The 18,567-nt window shown below is 43.6% G+C and overlaps 1 protein-coding gene across 1 annotated transcript in view; it reads left to right on the top strand.

The window, feature by feature from the left end:
• The window catches only part of PDE11A (phosphodiesterase 11A), a 181,594-nt gene that overhangs the window by 132,308 nt on the left and 30,719 nt on the right, over positions 1-18,567 (top strand). The window contains exons 14-15 of the mRNA XM_056861194.1: positions 8,237-8,327; positions 13,231-13,331. Coding sequence (XP_056717172.1) covers positions 8,237-8,327; positions 13,231-13,331 — 192 coding nt within the window. The remainder of the gene's footprint in view (positions 1-8,236; positions 8,328-13,230; positions 13,332-18,567) is intronic.

Here is an 18,567-nt window from a genome sequence, read left to right as displayed (position 1 = left end):
GTTCATCATCAGCTTGTTCCCATTGCCAGTAATTACTACACTCCTAAGTGTAAACCAGGAGGACCATGGGTCCCACTCTGAGAATTTTGCGTTTATGCTGATAAGGGAGACAGTTGTTGGCTTAATCAGATAAAGTCATCTTGCCTAACAGCCTGAGGATTGAGTTCAATTGATCACCCATGCCACCCCTATTTGCGAAGGAGGACATTTAATCTTCTGACCTAGACTCTGGCCTGTTCACACATGAACATATGCAGCTACCTTATACTGAGTCAGACCATTGGTCTTTCAAGGTCTGTATCATCTCCTCTGACTGGTATCAGCTCTCCAGAATGTTAGGCAGAGATCTTTCACATCTCCCATTACTTGGAGATGCCAAAGATTGAACCCGAAATCTTCTGCACGCAAAGCAGATGCCCTGCTTGTCAGCCGCACTCCCTCTATAGTATTTTGTGCCAGTAATGAAGGGGAAATTGTTGAAGACTTTCTATTCCTTGGCTCCACCATCAACCAAAAGGGAGACTGCAGCCAAGAAATCAGAAGGAGATTGAGACTGGGAAGGGCAGCCATGAAGGAGCTAGAAAAGATTTTGAAGTGTAAGAATGTGTCACTGGCCACCAAGACTAGATTAATTCATGCCATCGTATTTCCTATTACTATGTATGGGTGTGAAAGCTGGACAGTGAAGAAAGCTGATAGGAAGAAAACAGATTCCTTTGAAATGTGGTGTTGGAGGAGAGTGTTACGGATACCGTGGACTGCCAAAAAAACAAAAAAAACAAGTGGGTTATAGATCAAATCAAGCCTGAACTGACCCTAGAAGCTAAAATGACTAAACTGAGGCTATCGTATTTTGGTCACATCATGAGACAACAAGAGTCACTGGAAAAGACAGTCATGCTAGGAAAAGTTGAAGGCAGCAGGAAAAGAGGAAGACCCAACAAGAGATGGACTGACTCAATAAAGGAAGCCACAGCCCTCAATTTGCAAGATCTGATCAAGGCTGTCAAAGATAGGACATTTTGGAGAACTTTCATTCATAGGGTCGCCATGAGTCGGACGTGACTTGACGGCACTTAACACACACACACAATGAAGGGGAAGAAATGGAGCTGTAGGATTTGAGCAGAGAGATGTCCTATTGCAGCCCTAGCTAGATGAATGTGTAAATACATTCCATGGCAGGGTGTTAGCATACATTTAGTCCTGCAAGAGTTGTATTCTGTTCTGTACCATTCTTCGTTGTAGCTATTATCCATACCCCAGTGAACATCTTCTTGAGCTGCTACGTATACTTGGACATCACCTTGTAACCCCAGTACTTATTAGTACAAACCAAAGAGTCCAGAGCGAAAGTTCAGAGGCGGATTAACCTTAATATGAAGCAGAATAGCTATATAAAGCATGGCTGAATTATGACCAGCTCCGCAGCAGACAGTTATGCAGGTGTTGTGCACTGTGAGCGAAAGTCCTTACAGTGCTTCCCCGCTGCAGTTATTGAAGGTCATGTCTACAGGGGAGCTACTTTTGTGTCAAACAGACAATTTGTGATAAAGTGCTGCAGTTCAACGTGGTGCAGATTTCCTGATACTGCTCCTGCCCATTCTTCACCGTGTTGACTGGGGCATCGGCACGGAGCCAGCTAATCCACCCGCCATCTGCAAATCAGGTGTCAGGAGAACAGGATGGGACTGGATAGATAGAACACGTTAATCTACAGCATGGCCCTTAGCAGAGTGACTCCCTTCCAAGCCCATGGGGGGTCAGTGGATGAAGGAGGAGGAGAAGGAGAAGAAGAAGAAGAAGAGTTGGTTTTTATATGCCTACTTTCTCTACCACTTAAGGGAGAATCCAACCAGCTTGCAATTGCCTTCCCTTCCCCTCCCCACAACAGACACCCTGTGAGCTAGGTGAGGCCGAGAGAGCTCTAACAGAGCTGTAACTTGCCCAAGGTCACCCAGCTGGCTTTGTGTGTAGGAGTGGGGAAACAAATCCAGTTCTCCAGATCAGAGTCTACCGTTCCAAACCACCGCTCTTAACCACTACACCACTCTGGCTCTCAGAAGATAACTATGACTAAGATGGCACTGCCAGTCCCCTAAAACTAATTTGTGCATGCCAAAGTTAATATTCCCCCTCTACTCCCAAACTGGCAACTATTACCTTGTCACAGAGAATGCCGGAGAATGGACCATATGCTCGGCTACGAAGCATTTTGAAACAGCAGGTACTGGCCCCAGCATGAAAGGCAGAATTACTGCATTTGATACACTGCAGATGTCTGTAATGGGAAGAATGGGTTATGTTCACATCCCTACATTCCTGTTGAGTTGGTGGAGAAAAGATATGATGATGATGATGATGCACACCTATTCTCTCCAAGATCAGAGGAGCATGCTGAATATTTTAGGTGCTGTGGAACACAGGCAGGATGGCGCTGCTGCAGTTGTCTTGTTTATGGGCTTCCTGGAGGCAACTATGTGAACAGATTGCTGGACTTGATGGACCTTGGTCTGAACCAGCATGGCTTTTCTTCTGTTCTTATGTTCTTAAGAGAAGAAGAAGAAGAGTTTGTTTTTATATGCCGACTTTCTCTACCATTTAAGGAAGAATCAAACTAGCTTACAATCACCTTCCTTCCCCTCCCCACAACTGACACCCTGTGGGGTAGGTGGGGCTGAGAGAACTGTGACTAGCCCAAGGTCACCCAGCTGCCTTCATGTGTAGGAGTAGGGAAACAAATCCAGTTCACCAGATGAGCCTCCGCTGCTCATGTGTAGGAGTGGGAAATCAAACCCGGTTCTCCAGATCAGAGTCCACCACTCCAAACCACTGCTCTTAACCACTACACCATGCTGGCCCTCCCAGCCAGAGCTTTTGCTCTGTTAGTCTGGACCGGCAAGGATAACAGAGACCCCTAACTGACCCTTTGGGGACTACTTTTTCACTGAAGTGGCAGACCTCTGTCTGGACTGCACCAATTCAGACTGCTTGGAGAAGGGTTCTAGCCTGGCCCTCTCCCTGGCCTGCCAGTTTTTTTTATATGTGCAGGGAATTGCGCACACACAAATCTCCCTGGCTGTGGTCAGCAGGCAGAGGGTTGCTGCCTTATTGAGAAATAGACCCAAATCAAAGTGTTAATTGAACAAAGTGGAATCAGGGTACTCAAACGAATGTCTATGTTCGTATAAACCTCCCCCCCCATGTGTTTAGATCATCAAGTAGGAGTACACTTGAAATGCCCCAGATCTTTTTTGCTTAGCAATTCATTCCAGAAGATGAGGCCTTTTTCAGTGGTCATCCCTTCACTGTGAAACTACTGAAGAAGTGAGCTGTGACTCACAAAAGCTCATACCCTGCCAGAAATTTTGTTGGTCTTTAAGGTGCTACTGGACTCTTGCTCTTTTCTACTGTGAAACTACCTCTCTGTGGAACCCCATCGGGTCCTGGATTTTAGGGGGATGATGAAATATTTCTATTCCACATGGCCTCTGAGAGTTATGCTATTTGATTAGACTGTTGTTGCACATCTACGTGACCTCTTTGATTGGCTTTGTCATCGATTGATAGCTTCAGTTTGCCAGTTTAACTGTTTAATTGCATTCTATTAGTTTATGGAAGTCAGAGATCCCTTGGGTTCCAAAAAGTGGGATAGAAATTAATACTTATCTATTTAAAATATTTGCACCTGGTCTTTCTACTAAGAATAGCTCTCAAGGTGGAATATAGGTTAAAAACAAACAAACAAGTAAAACAGAAATGCATACAAATGAAGGGGGAAAGTAAGTGAACAAGCAAATACAAAGCCATCTGTGACCTGCCATCTTCCATATGTTTTTCTTTGCAAAAAAACCAGGATATTTACCGTAAAAAATAATAAGGCAGGAGTCCCCAGCATGGTGCCCAGGGAACCATAGCATCCACCAACACCTTTCCTGGCACCCACCAAGTGTTTTCAAAAAGTGGACAGGGTCAGAGGGAGCTTTTGCCCAACAGGGCTTCTGCTTGGCTATGCAGATTTTTTAAAATGTTGCTTTGGCAGCATCAGCCACCACAGCGCAAGGATCTTCACTGTGTGACAGAAGGTAAGTGGTGTGTATGCAAGAAAATATTTTAAAACAATATGTTCATTTTAAAAGGCATCCTGTTAAACACAGCTTCTGTTTGACATGTTAAAAAGTTACTGTTAGAGTTTTGCATCTTCACTCCCTGACATTTCAGTGGTTGGCTCTGCCTTCTGTGGCAGCCATTTTGTGGTCCCGCCCACAACCCTGTGTCAGAATTCGATTCTGCTACTCCCGTAGTAAGGGGATCTGAGGCATGATGCATTTGAGGGGGGAAATTTTTATACATATGGTTCTGTAGCAGGAGCCAGAAATGGATACCTCTGAATCCCAGAATAACTTGCTGCCCTACCTTTACATTATAATTACTGCCAGATTTTTCCACTATAACTAAATCTGATCAACTGCCATACAAATGTGGGGTGGTGGGGGAGTATAAAGCCTACAGCATTTAATAATTAAGAGCATTAAAGCAGTACGGTCCTTTTTTGTGGTTAATTAAAAAGAGAGAGGATGGTGATATTGAAACTTGCCTTGGAGGCATACACTTTCTAACCTAAATTACTTTCTTGCTAATGCCAAAAGTGTGAAATGAGCTGGAGTTATTCAGGTGGATGAGAAAAACACACTCTTCATCTGTTCTAGAGTGTTCCACTGAACAACAGCAACAAAAACAAAAGGTTTGGGAAATACATTTTTGAAAGCCTTTTCCTAGGAAGGTGAAGGCAATGTACAATGGGGGTGGGTTATCTCTCCCAGGCAAGTACTGTTTTATATGAAAACCTGAACACGTGAAGCTTCCTTATACTGAATCAGACCCTTGGTCCATCAAAGTCAATATTGTCTACTCAGACTGGCAGTAGCTCTCCAGGGTCTCAGGTAGAAGTCTTTCACATTACCTACTTGCTTGGTCCCTTGAACTGGAGATGCCGGGGATTGAACCTGGGACCTTTTGCATGCCAAGCAGCTCTACCACTGAGCCACAGCTTTGTTAACTGTGAATTGTCCATGAGTTGCTAAAATAACTTGAATATTAAAGCTAGATTTGAGACCAGTAGCACCTTAGAGACAACCATGATTTGGGGGTGTGGGGGTATAAGCTTTCGAAAGTCAAAGCTCCCTTCGTCAGTTATGAACTTTGACTCTCAAAAGCTTATATCCAGAAAATCTTGGTGGTCTACAAGGTGCTGCTGGACTTGAGTCTAGCTGTTCGACTGCAGGCCAGCATCCTTACTCTCTGAAACTTGACTGGAGACCTGCTTTGATAGATTATGATAAACTATAGCACAAACAACTTTAAAAAATAGTTATCCTGACTGCTTTCCTCCATTAGAGTTTCCTCTTTAAAGGGTAGCTTAAAAAGGAATAATACCAGCCTATGGCTGTCTCTTTTTGTTTGCATTTCCTGGTGTTGATATAAACACATGAAGCTGCCTTCTACTGAATTAGACCCTTGGTCCATCACAATCAGTATTGTCTACTCAGACTGGTAGCAGCTCTCCAGGGTCTCAGACAGAGGTCTTTCACTTCACCTACTTGCCTACTCCCTTTAACTGGAGAAGCCGGGGATTGAACCTGGGACCTTCTGCATGCCAAGCAGATGCTCTACCACTGAGCTACGGCCCCTCCAATGCAGTCTTTCTGTGATCATTTTAAGTGCTGTAAAGGCTTTGAATGATAGGCACGTTGTGTATGGTCCCATCCTAAGCAAAATTACACCGTTCTAAGATAATGGGCATAGAAAGTTGTAACTCTGCATAGGCTCTCACGTCTTAAATATTACTGGCAACTTTCCTGCGGCTTCCCCCCCCTCCTAAAATCTAGTTATTGTTCCCTCCCCACTCCCTTCAGTTTCTCAGTGCCAGGTTGAGTGTGATTGAAAGATCAAGAGGCGTGTGATTGAAAACAACAGCACAGCTCCCTGAAATTACTCTGATCATAGACCTCTGCGCAGTGTTCTCAGGGGATGTTTCCTACTCATCCCCCTCCCCGCCTTTTCAGCTGCCCCATGATGATTAAATATCACTGTTCCACAGCTTTATAAAATAAGCTCCTAGGAGATTCCTCCTCATTGTTCCCAGCATAATCTCTTATACTCATTTCTTTAAAAAAAAACAACAGACCCCTATCTTGTTGCTTTAGGGCTGCGTCCCAGAAGAAAAATACTGGTGCAGATTAATCTATGGTGACAGTAGAATCCTATTGCCTTCCACCAACAACCAACAATTCTCAGCTTAGTAATTAAATTTCATAGTTCCCCTTTAAGGATTCCACTTAGCATTTTAAACAATCTGAGATTGTTTAAAGCCCCTGCAGAAGAAGAATTGTTTTTTTTTTTTAATAATCACGTCTTTTTAAAAAAAGTTGTAGAAACTTGGTGTTAATTTTTCCTGCTGTTCCATACATTCTGTTTTTGTATCCTTTTTCACTTCTTAGAATTTCTGATGTCGCATACTGCTGCCTACGCTATGGATGAAATCAGAATTGCCGTTTAGTTTATTCTGTCTGGTTTTTATGCAAACTTTGCTTACCTAGTTTTGTTTTATTTCATATGACTGAAGAACAGCACAAAACACAGATAAATGGTGCATCCACACTGTGAGACTGAAAGAGCAATCCTAAGCAGGACTACTCAGTATCCTACTCAAGTCTGTTCAGTAGGGCTTACTCCCAGGAAAGTATTCTTAGGATTCCACTATAAGGCTGCAATCCTAAAACCAGCTTCTTGGGAACAAACCCTGTTGACTAAAATGAACTTGCTCCCGAGTACACAAGCTTAGAATTGCTCCCTAAAAGTACCACCCAAAACAGAATTGCACCATTCTCGGTCCATTTTCTTCAATGGACTTAGAAGGCTGTAACTCTGCTTAGGATGGCACTGTACACACATGTGCATGTTTTATGTTTGCAGGTCCATAAAATAGATTTATTCATTGTGTAAGCCTGTAAAAGAGAGAGATTGACACACAGGCCAACATGTACCTGGCACACATCAAATCATGACTTAGCTAAGGAGATCTGTGCATGTACACAGGCTTCCCCATGTGTAGCACTTACTGCTTCTGAAACCCAAAACATAAATCAGACATGCATTCAAATATACATGTGCACGGTTCTTCACATTCTAGCCCAACTACAGTGCAATCCCATGTAGCATTATTCCAGTCTAAGCCCATTCCGTGTGCACAAATGGAAAGCAGACAGAACTTGATCCTCACAGTGAAACTGATGTGCCTCTTATTCAGATATACTTAAGTGTCCCGTTTTATCTAGTTCAGCATCCTGTTTCCAACTGTAAGCAGCAAAATTCCCCACAGTCTGAGTGTGCGTATGTTTAAATGTTGCTAATGGTTCAACTTAAACAGACGCATCATTTGCCACTAGGATGCCCAAAATATTTGCTTAATCAGAAATGTATACAGTACAGGAGAATCAAATGTACACAAGAGTATCATTTCATAAGGTTTATATCTCTAAGAGGCTGCATAACAAATTAATTCAGATATTCAAAGTCTTAGAAAAATTAACATCACTATGTAGTACTGGGCATATTACTGTGAATACTACTATAGGAAGCTCTCTGGTTTAGGCTGGAAGTAATATGTTAAAATCCTAACTATTGTTCAGACAACAATTGCCTTCTTTATGCCAGAATCTTTAAATATCCTTACAGCCCTGTTCTCTGATAAAAGACACATGCAGACATCACTGTTCCAGTTTGGGGGCTTTTTAACCACCCAGAATTTTTTTTTGGTTGTTAAACGTTTGTTATTTTTCAGCAAACCCCCAGGTTTGTAAAATACTTTCCCCTAGACTTGGGTGGATTTTTCAGTCCTCTCGGTGGAGCTGTACTTTAAGAGTCAAATAGATGATATTCAGACATATTCCTGAAAAATAGTTGGCCTTAGATCAGCCTAATTTTAGCCGACTCTGGCTCCTTCTCTGAGTTATCCTGTTTATTGTGAGTGAGATGATGATTGATATAATGCCCCTCAGTGGGCAAAATGTCTAGCAGGTTGCCATTTTAGTTGCTGGACACATGTACTAAATCAGCTTCAGCATGGTTCCATAAGCTATTTTTGAAGGTTTTTTTGGGGGGGGGCTTGGGCTCACAACTGGTGAAATTGGACCACGCTGGACTCACAAGTTGTTCCCTTTGCATGTTTTTCCAGGAGTGGATCTGCTTTGGCTCAACTGTACGGGACGTCCGCTACCCTGGAGCACCATCATTTTAACCATGCTGTCATGATTCTTCAAAGTGAGGTACAAAACCAACTGAATCTTTCATAAATGCTAGAGTAAGCCTTTTCATTTTTTTTCAGTTTGAAGCACATCGATTATTCATTGCTGTCACTGCCAGCATATATAAAAAGGGTTCTGACATTCTTTTGGCATATATGCCACTGGATTTTGTGAAACCATGTTTTTGTAACAGGATTTGCCTGTGCCAAAGAAGTTCAGCAAAGGAAACCAGCCTGGAATGTTTCTGATTTTTGCGGTTTATAGCCCTAGAGCTGCAATATCCTAGTAAATTATTCTGCATCGTAAATACTGTACATCCTTCCCCCAAAATATGAGTTAGCGTTGCTGCTGCCTTAATTAATACAGTAACTGTATAGTCTGTGATAAAATTCTATCACAGCCCTCTTGGTATTCTTAGAAAATTTCATCTGGTCAGAAAACTCAACTTTTTATTTCATAAGGTAAACTGTTGATTGTTTTTCTTTCTCTCCTTCCTCAGCACTAAACATACTTTTACAGACTAGGAATAGATCTTTAGGGGGGGAAATCCAATTGTAGATTGCTCTTTCTGTTAAAACTAGTAATGAAATGTCAAGGATTGCGTTGATTCTTATTTTATACTTTGGTTCTTACTTTGGTTAGCAAATTAACAGGAGTCCAGAACAGATTTACATCCTTCTGAGCTCATTGACTTTAGTGGTGCAGAGTGGTAGGCTGCAGTACTGCAGTTCAAGCTTTGCTCACAACCAGAGTTTGATCCCAACGGAAGTTGGTTTTAGGTAGCTGGCTCAAGGTTGACTCAGCCTTTACCGAGGTCGGTAAAATGAGTACCCAGCTTGCTGGGGGTAAAGGGAAGATGACTGGGTAAAGCACTGGCAAACCACTCTGTAAACAAAGTCTGCCTAGTAAACGTCGGGATGTGACGTCACCCCATGGGTCAGGAATGACCCGGTGCTTGCACAGGGGTCTTTTACCTTTACCTTTTAACTGCTTAGGACCCTGATCTGGATGGCCCAGGCTAGCTTGATCTCATCATATCTCAAGAAACTAAGCAGGGTTGGCCCTGGCTAGTACTTGAATGGGAGACCACCAACAAAATCCAAGGGAGGTAGCAATGGAAAACCATCTCTTGCCTTGAAAACCCCATGAGGGGTCACTGAAAGTCGGCTGCAACTTGACGGCACTTTACACACACAACTGTTTAGGACCGATCTGTAAGCAAAACATTTCAGTTAGTTATGCAAAGAAAAGGTCATGATCATTTGAGACGTCCTCGTAAGCTTGCTTTCCCATTTTGAAATTAAGGTTACATTTATACCATACAAGTTTACAGCTGTGTATGCTGGCTGTAATTTTTTACCTCGCTCCTGGCGCCAGTCTTTATCCTCTTGGTTCTGATCTGCAGCTCTCTGCAAATGCAGCAAACTTTCTCTTCTTCTGATGACAGACCTCCATTCTGCCCTACAAGCCACCCTTGAAATCTGGGGTTTCGAGGAATATGAGGAACTGCTGTTGCGTTGTACCATGCTTCTTGTTAATCCAGAGCAGATTAATCCTTCTTGAACACAAGAAGCTGCCTTATTCTGAGTCAGACCACTGATCTATCAAGGTCACTGCCAAAGGAGGTATCATAGAGCTTAGATAGCTTTAAAAGGGGGGTTAGACAGATTCATGGAGGAGAGGTCCCTCTTTGGCTACTAGCTGTGGTGACTGAAAGGCGCCTTCATATCCTCTGAATATTCCCATAGATATTGATTCTGGACCACTGAAACAAGGGCTACTCCCCCAGCCTCCGCGAAGCTTGAAGGACATTTCTCAGGCCCCTGTGGATGAGAGGACTCGAGCTTCTGCTCTCCAATATAGGAGGAGGTGTGTGCTGGTAATTGGGGATTCCCTACTGAGAGGGGTAGAGGCTAAAGTGTGCCAACCAGACTTGTCATCTCGAGAGGTATGCTGTCTACCAGGTGTACGCATCCAGGATGTGACAAAAAAAAGGTAGAATGTCTCATCAAGCCCCCAGATTATTATCCTTTCTTGGTCATCCATGTGGGAACAAGTGATATTACCTGGCACAGCCGAGAATGTATATGGCTCTGGGTAAAAAGGTGGGACCTTCTGCATGCCAAGCATATGCTTTGCCTCTGAGCCATGACCCCTCCCCTTCTTCTGGAGGGAATAAGAAGAATAGTACATATTCAAAAGTCTTTATATGTGCCAGAGCAGGAATAGTATTTTATTGCCATACTTCTGTTCCTCCTTGCCCCTGACATCCTGCTTTTTGAAAACCTGATTGTGGGAATACAAGCAAATATTATTTTGCTCTAAGTGCATTAGTATTCAGTGTGCTTAATGTATCCTGAATACAGGTTTTATATTTCTTCAGCACCGAACTTGGATTGTGGTATAGATGTCACCTATTTATGTAACAGAAGATGTTTTAACATTAGATTCCTTTCCCAAAAGAATAGGGGTTAATAATCAGTTACAGTGAAACATTTATAGCTGCTATAAAGATATTCATCATTGCATAATACATACATCATAAATATATAGTAAAAACTCAGCAAGAGTCTTTCTTAATGTGCTGTTTTCAAGATAGAGAATTCAGAAAGGGAGGGGTTGTCGAAGGGGGCCTTACATTAGAAGCTGAACATAAACGAAGAAAGAGATGGTGCTCTGAAGGATTAGAAGAGCAACTGCTGACAAAGACAAGAGAAGTCAATGCTAATAAAGCAGCTGAGACAATTATCTAATATATTAAAGTTAAGAAAAAGGTGGTGGGGATGGTTCATTGGACAGAAGAAAAATCGTTGTTGAATGGTGTATAAATAGGAGTCTGGGAAAAGAGCTGGAGATTTACGGAGCCATAAAACACTAGAAAACAAAACAGAAAAGCCCATCAGATGTTCAGAGTTTGGAATGAATGAGGGTGGGAGGGAGTGAAATTCCAGTGGAAAGCTGGGTCCCCAACTGATATGCATTCATTCGAATACATATACACATGTATGCACATATGAGTCTCACCGCACAGCAGGGAATCTGTTTTTTCCCATTCACTTTCAAGATTGTGCAGTGAACGTATACAGGTAGAGTATACCTTATCCGGACGTCTCATATCCGGACTGATCCGAAAACCGGACCCTTCGAGCCAGCATGCAGGCAGATCCATGCTGCCTGCTTTCAGTGTTTCCTCTCACCTAAAAAATTAAAATAAAATACAGTGTACACTGTATTGTAGGTGGAGATTGAAAGCCTGCTGTGGTCAGTTTTTTTGTTGTTGCTCTTGTTTAACAGCTGTTACAGGTATTCTGGTGAGATATTTACCCCTTTGCTTTCTGATGGCTCAGAGTACACAAAATTATTAAAAGATATTGTTTAAAATTTCATTCAGGCGATGTGTATAAAGTGTATACAAAACATAAATGAATTTGGGTCCCATCTCCAAGATATCGCATTGTGTATATGCAAAAATTCCAAAATATTACAGTATACGGAAAGATACGAAATACGGGCCACTTCTGGCCCCAAGCAGTCCAGATAAGGAATACTCAACCTGTAAGTGTGTAGGTTCTATCTATATATGAAAACAGTCAACTTCAGTTTGAGGACCCCAGGCCTTCACCTTTCACTTAACACATCTTTGAAGTGGTACTAATTCCTCCCACCCCCACCCCCACGTTCTCTGCTAGCTTGTCACTTGAAAAGGCACATGCTGGAGCTGTTAATCATGAGTAGATCCAATTGTAACTAGGCGCCCTTGACATAGAAGGCTGGGGTGTTTCCCCTCAAATTGTTCCCACATTCCTCTTTGCACATGTGGATTGTAAACGAGCAAAGAGGAGGACATGGAGGTGCCGGAAGAAAGAGGGGAACACCAGCTCATAAAGAAACCTGAAAAGGGATGGTAATGGAGACTCAAGGACTCCTAAGCCAGTGTGGTGTAGTGGTTAGGAAGCGGTGGACTCTGATCTGGAGAACCGGGTTTGATTCCCCACTCCAAATGAGTGGTGAACTCTAATCTGGTGAACCAGGTTGGTTTTCCCACTCCTACACATGCAGCCAGCTGGGTGACCTGGGCTAGTCACAGCTCTCTCAGCCTCACAAGGTGTCTGTTGTGGGGAGAGGAAGGAGATTGTAAGCCAGTTTGATTCTTCTTAAAATTTAGAGAAAATCGGCATATAAAAACCAACTCTTCTTCTTCTTCTTCTAATTCTAATTCTAATTCTCCTCCTCCTCCTCCTCCTCCTCCTTATCAGGAAGTGAGTTTCATTGAACTCATGGGGACTTATATCCAAAATTAACACATTCCATATTAGGGTTGCCAGGTCCGGCCACCAGTGGGGGGGAGGGGGTTTGCCAGCTCCAGGTTGTAAAACTCCTGGGGATTTGGAGGTTTTGCCTGGGGAGGACAGGGACCTCAGTGGGGTTAAATGCCATAGAGTCCACCCTCCAAAGCATCCATTTTCTCCAGGGAAACAGGTCTCAGTAGTCTAGAGATGAACTGTAATTCTGGGGGGATCCCCTGTTCCCACATGGAAGCTATCATCCCAATTCCACATCAGCCTGAAAGTACAATAGATTTCTGTAATATGTCTGCTAACATGTATAAATATGTTAGGGAAGCAGCCACACAGCTCAATGATATAGTTCCAAAGGCATTTAAGGAAGGAAAAGATTAGGAGCTGTGCTGTTTAATCAAATGCATGCATCAAATGTCTTTATGTATAATTCCAATCTAGCAAAGGAGGGAAAAGATGAAAACATCTTAATTACACTGGCTGATGGAAATATTTTTGTCATGATTTTGCTTTGAATAAAGAAATATTTGGGGTAATGATGTCGTGCATTGCAGAGTGATTGGAAAACCTTTAAAAACCCTGCATTGATTTTCAACTATTTATCTTTGCTATCTGTTTCATTATAGGGTCACAACATCTTTGCTAACTTGTCCTCCAAGGACTACAGTGACCTTATGCAGCTTCTGAAGAAGTCGATATTGGCAACCGACCTCACTCTCTATTTTGAGTAGGTATTGGCATTTTCTGAATTTGACAAATTAAAATCTAAAAAAGCCACAGCCCCTGATGACCTTTTAAATACCAGTGAGGGCACATTGGACATAATACTAGAAGTTAGTATTTAAGGATCATTTAAATTATTTACTTCAGTGATCACTGCATTTTTGGCTTACAGACATTTTACTTATATTATGTGTGGCTATTTTAAAGGTGGAACATGCTTGTTTAATAAAGTCCAAATATCTCTGTCAATGGAAAACTAGCATTTCAACGATCTAGTTTTCCATTCTCGGTAATGTCTACTAGCTCACATGAACACGTGAATTGTCTGAATCGGTCCATCAAATTTGGTATTGTCTACTCAGACTGGCAGCAGCTCTTCAGGGTCTCAGGCAGAGTTCTTTCGCTGATCCTTTTAACTGGTGATACCAGGGATTGAACCTGAGACCTTCTGCATGCCAAACAGATGCTCTGTCACTGAGCCACGGCCCCTCCCCAAGCTCAGGATTGTTTACTCTGACTGGCAGTAGGTCTCCAAGATTCTAGGCTGATTTGCTGGAGATCCTTCTACTAGGGATCCTTCAATTGGAAGTACCAGAGTCTGAATCTGGCACCAGGCATAGCATATGCTCTATCACTGAGCCACAGCTCTTCCCTTTCTTTTCTATGGTCCCATATTCATTTGTGAAGAAATTTGCCAACTTTTTTTTCTGTGTGTTCTGTCATACATGCACACAACTCCAAGGAATTCACCAAACAAATCTTTGCCATTTTTTGCATCTCCTTGTGAAGAAAAGATTCATCTGTTGAGTTTCTGCCTATCGTAGAGTTTTTAAAGGCAGAGACACCTGCCAGGAAAAAGCTGATATGTAAGCATGAGTAAACTGGCTCTCGAGACGAGCCAGCGTGGTGTAGTGGTTAAAAGTGGTGGCATCTAATCTGGAGAACTGGGTTCGATTCCCCACTCCTCCACATGAAGCCTGCTGGGTGACCTTGTGCCAATCACAGTTCTCTCAGAACTCTCAGCCCACGAGGAGGCAGGCAATGGCAAACCACCTCCGAACATCTCTTGCCTTGAAAACCCTACAGGATCGCCACATGTCAGCTGCTACTTGACGGCACATACACACATGCACAAATCAGCTTTCAGAAATGTATCAGATTATCAGAATGCCACATCTTTCCCTCGGAGGCAAGGGTGTGGTAGGTGGGTGGGGTTTCCTGGCAGCCCACAGAGCAAACCTGGGTCCTGCCCTGCAAGCCAGTGCAGGGTTGGGGTGGAGGGATGCAGGAGAAAGCTCGTTTAAGGTACCATTGAGCTGGCCTCTGCCACTTTGACCTATCACGGTGAGCTAGTCCTGCCCCCAATGGTGATAGATGTGCCGGTAAAGCGCTTTAAGTTAAAAGTGTAATGCTTCTTTATGCACCTCGAGGCATCATTTCAACGTTGAAGGTGAAATACCTCTGGGCTTCAGTGCCTTCATGGAACTGGGACAGGAACTTGGGTGGTAGATGCCATGACCCAAAGACATTGCAGCTAGGAAGAAAGGTTGGGGCGTGGAACACCTCCCTCAAGCATCTGTAAACATTTGGCAAGGAGGAGCCAGAACAGTATATACCTTGACAGCTTGGGGCACAGAGCCAGCGTAGCCATACCCAGAATACAGGGATACCTGATTTTCTGCATCCTGTCCATTATCCATACTGTGGTTGACCATTGCCTTTGGCTGTTGCTGATGCTTGTTCTGTTGTAAAATAAAGTAAGTCTTTTAGGGAGCAATCCTGAGCAGGTCTACTAAGAAATAAGTATCATTTTGTTGAATGGGGCTTACTCCTAGGAAAGTGCCTTCAGCATTGCAGCCTTAACAGTACAATCCTAAGAAGAGTTACTCCAGTCTAAGCCCATTTATTTATTTATTTATTTATTTATTCTCTTGCACTTTTACCCTGCCCTCCCCAGCCCAAAGCCGGGCTCAGGGTGGCTCACAAACAGAATTACACTAAAAACAATAAAATATTAAAATACAATTTAAAATGCACGTTAAAATAGCCCAAACCATTTCACTAATAGGGCAATGATGCCCCTGATGGTGCTAGAATAAAAAATAATCATCTGCAGTTGGGCAATTAGATGTAAGCACCTCCTCCAAGATGGTATAAGTGTGTGTGTGTGGGAGAGCTCAGAATGGGCTTAGAGTGGAGTGACTCACTTTAGGATTAGTCTCCCAGGGAATGTTGCCACACCCTGACCTCGATGGCCCAGGCTAGCTGATCTGGGAAGCTGAGCAGGGTCAGCCCTGGTTAGTACTTAGATGGGAGACCACCGAGGAAGTCCAGGGTTGCTAGTCAGAGGCAGCCAATGGCAGGCTACCTCTGAACTTCTCTTGCCTTGAAAACCCTGCGGGGTTGCCATAAGTCAACTGTGACTTGACTGTACTTTCCACCACCAATGTCGCCCCCTCTCCTTGTGAGTCTTACTTGCAGCCTTATCATTCCTGTTAGGGCAGTACTAAAATCTCCCTAAGGATTTTTCTCTGCTAGTTCCCTGATTTGGCACAAAGAATAGGTGCACTAACAGAGAAGCGTGTGGGGTTCAGCAGCAGTTACATGTCATTTTATATATTTTAAAAAACTCTTATGATTGTTCTTGTTTGATTCCCCACTCTGCATGAGCCGCAAAGGCTAATCTGGTGAACTGGATTTGTTTCCCCAGTCCTACACATGAAGCCAGCTGGGTGACCTTGGGCTAGTCACAGCTCTCTCAGCCCCACCCACCTCACAAGATGTCTGTTGTGGGGAGGGGAAGGGGAGGTGATCGTAAGCCGGTTTGATTCTGCCTTAAGTGGCAGAGAAAGTCGGCATATAAAAACCAACTCTTCTTCTTCTTTTCTTTCTGATGTCACAATGCAGTTTGTTGAAGACGGGTGTGACAAGGTCACCTTTCGGTCACGACTGAAAATTTTATTTCCTTGTCAATTAATAAATGGCCCGCGAACACTAAACAATGGCGAAAAGGAGAATTTTTGCGTTTAGTTCTGTTTTCTCAGGAAGAAAACAAATGTGTTGTAAATGGCAGGGTTTTTTATTTAAATGAAATAAGGGCCCACTCAAAAAAAACTCTGCTGATGCATTGCAGGCTTCCATGTGAACAGTTAAGGAGAAGATTGATTTAAAGCCTGTGTGCCAGCTAGTCAAGGCCATTAAAATTGTCATCACTGCAGCTCTTATTCCCAGAGGGGTTGTTAGGCCATCACGCCATGAATCTGCAAGAGAGGAATGAAATTTTCCTTCCTGCCTATGTGACTTTGCATTGTATTAGAAACTTTTTGAAATGGGCAAGCACTTCGATACACTTTATGGGGCCAAAGATGCAAGGAAAACATATTTGACTGTGGCCTCATGAATAACCTTCCTATTAAATAAAAAAAGAAAAGAAAATCATCACGGAGGAGGGGAAAAACCCCAACAACTGCTCTTTTGTGACCTTGAGAGGTTGACCTTAGAAGGTTGCCCGTTTCTAATAGAGACCATATTGATGACAGCTAGCCCTGTGAAGGAGGATAGGGTGTTTCTCTAGTGGCATATTCACAATACGGACTGACCGTCTGGCTGGAAATTGTACATATTTCTGGGAACGATGTGGAAACAAGAGAAAGACTGGCAACAAATCTAACTCTCTAGATCAGGGATCCCCAGCGTGGTGCCTGTAGGCGCTGTGACACCTGCCGACACACCTGCGGAGCGTTTTTAGGAAATGGGTGGGGCCAGGTAGGGCTTTTGCCCAGCAAGGCTTCTGATTGACTATTGGAGACTTGATTGGCTGTGCAGATTTTTTAAAATCCTGCTTTGGCAGCAGCTGCCCCCACAGCACAAGGATCTGCTCTGTGTTACTGAAGTTAAGCTGTGGCAGTCATGCTGTGGCGGGCTCCACATCCTGGGGCAGCCATTTTGGGGCAGCCATTTTGCTGCTTTGCCCACCATGCTGTCTCAGAATTGCAAATGTGCCCACAGGCTCAGAAAGGTTGGGGACCCCCCCCCCGGCTCTAGATTGTATATCAATAGGACCAGAGTCCAAGACTATCTAGGAAATAACAACTCCTATCTACAAGGATGGTCTTTTGACAACTTGCAAAGCTCAGGACATTCTGCTGGAACTTTTTCACACATGTACAGCCACAGAAGTAAATATCATCCTATGGGTGCTGTACACTATAATGGAATTTGCCTTCTGCCTTCCCCCAGAGCAGGTTGTTAAGTCCGCATGGGGGGGAACACACGAGGTCAGAGACGGAGTTCCAACAGCAACCGCTTTATTAGGTGACCAGGAACAGAACTAACTACAGTGACCCTGCTTATATACCCGCTTGGCCACCTGCGGCCACTCCCCCCATGACCTTGACGGGGGGGGGGGGAGAACCCAGTAGCCAATTGGAACAGACCAGTCAGGAGCCTTGGGGAACTCCAAGCTGCCCAGGGTTCCCCCGGATGAAATAAGGAGCTCCTTCCCTTGATTCAAACACCCACACCCACATGCATACATAACACCCTTGATTCAATCACCCACACCCACATGCATACATAACACAGGTGTTGTTTTTTTCCTGTGAGAGGGGGCTGAATCTACATGATAAAGCCCCCACGTTAAGGTTGCCAAAACTCTGTTATGCGCAGAGTGGCTTCTCCACTTACCATATGGATCCTGTGCATTCTGTGGAGAGTCTCCACACCTCTTCTGCCGAGTCAAACTATTTCCAGATATATGAGGAGCGGTTAAAATGTTTAGGGCAGTTTAGCTTGGAAAGAAGGCGATTAAGGGGAGACATGATAGAGGTCTATAAAATAATGCATGGTATGGAGAGAGTGGACAGGGAGAAGCTTTTCTCCCTCTCTCGTAATACTAGAATGCAGGGTCATTTGCTGAAGCTGGAGGGCGAGAGATTCAAAACAGATAAAGGTAAGTATTTTTCACACAACACATAGTTAAACTGTGGAACTCCCTGCCCCAGGATGTGGTAATGGCTGCCAACTTGGAAGGCTTTAAGAGGGGAGTGGGCATGTTCATGGAGGAGAGGGCTATTCATGGCTATTAGTAAAATGGGTACTAGTCATGATGCATACCTATTCTCTCCAGGATCAGAGACGCATGCCTATTATATGAGGTGCTGTGGAACACAGGCAGGACAATGCTGCTGCAGTTGTCTTGTTTGTGGGCATCCTAGAGGCACCTGGTTGGCCACTGTGTA

This window comes from Euleptes europaea, chromosome 15, assembly GCF_029931775.1.
Source record: "Euleptes europaea isolate rEulEur1 chromosome 15, rEulEur1.hap1, whole genome shotgun sequence".
Lineage (NCBI taxonomy): Eukaryota > Metazoa > Chordata > Lepidosauria > Squamata > Sphaerodactylidae > Euleptes > Euleptes europaea.
The sequence above is the reverse complement of the archived record's forward strand: the minus strand, read 5'-3'. Positions and strand labels throughout refer to the sequence as shown.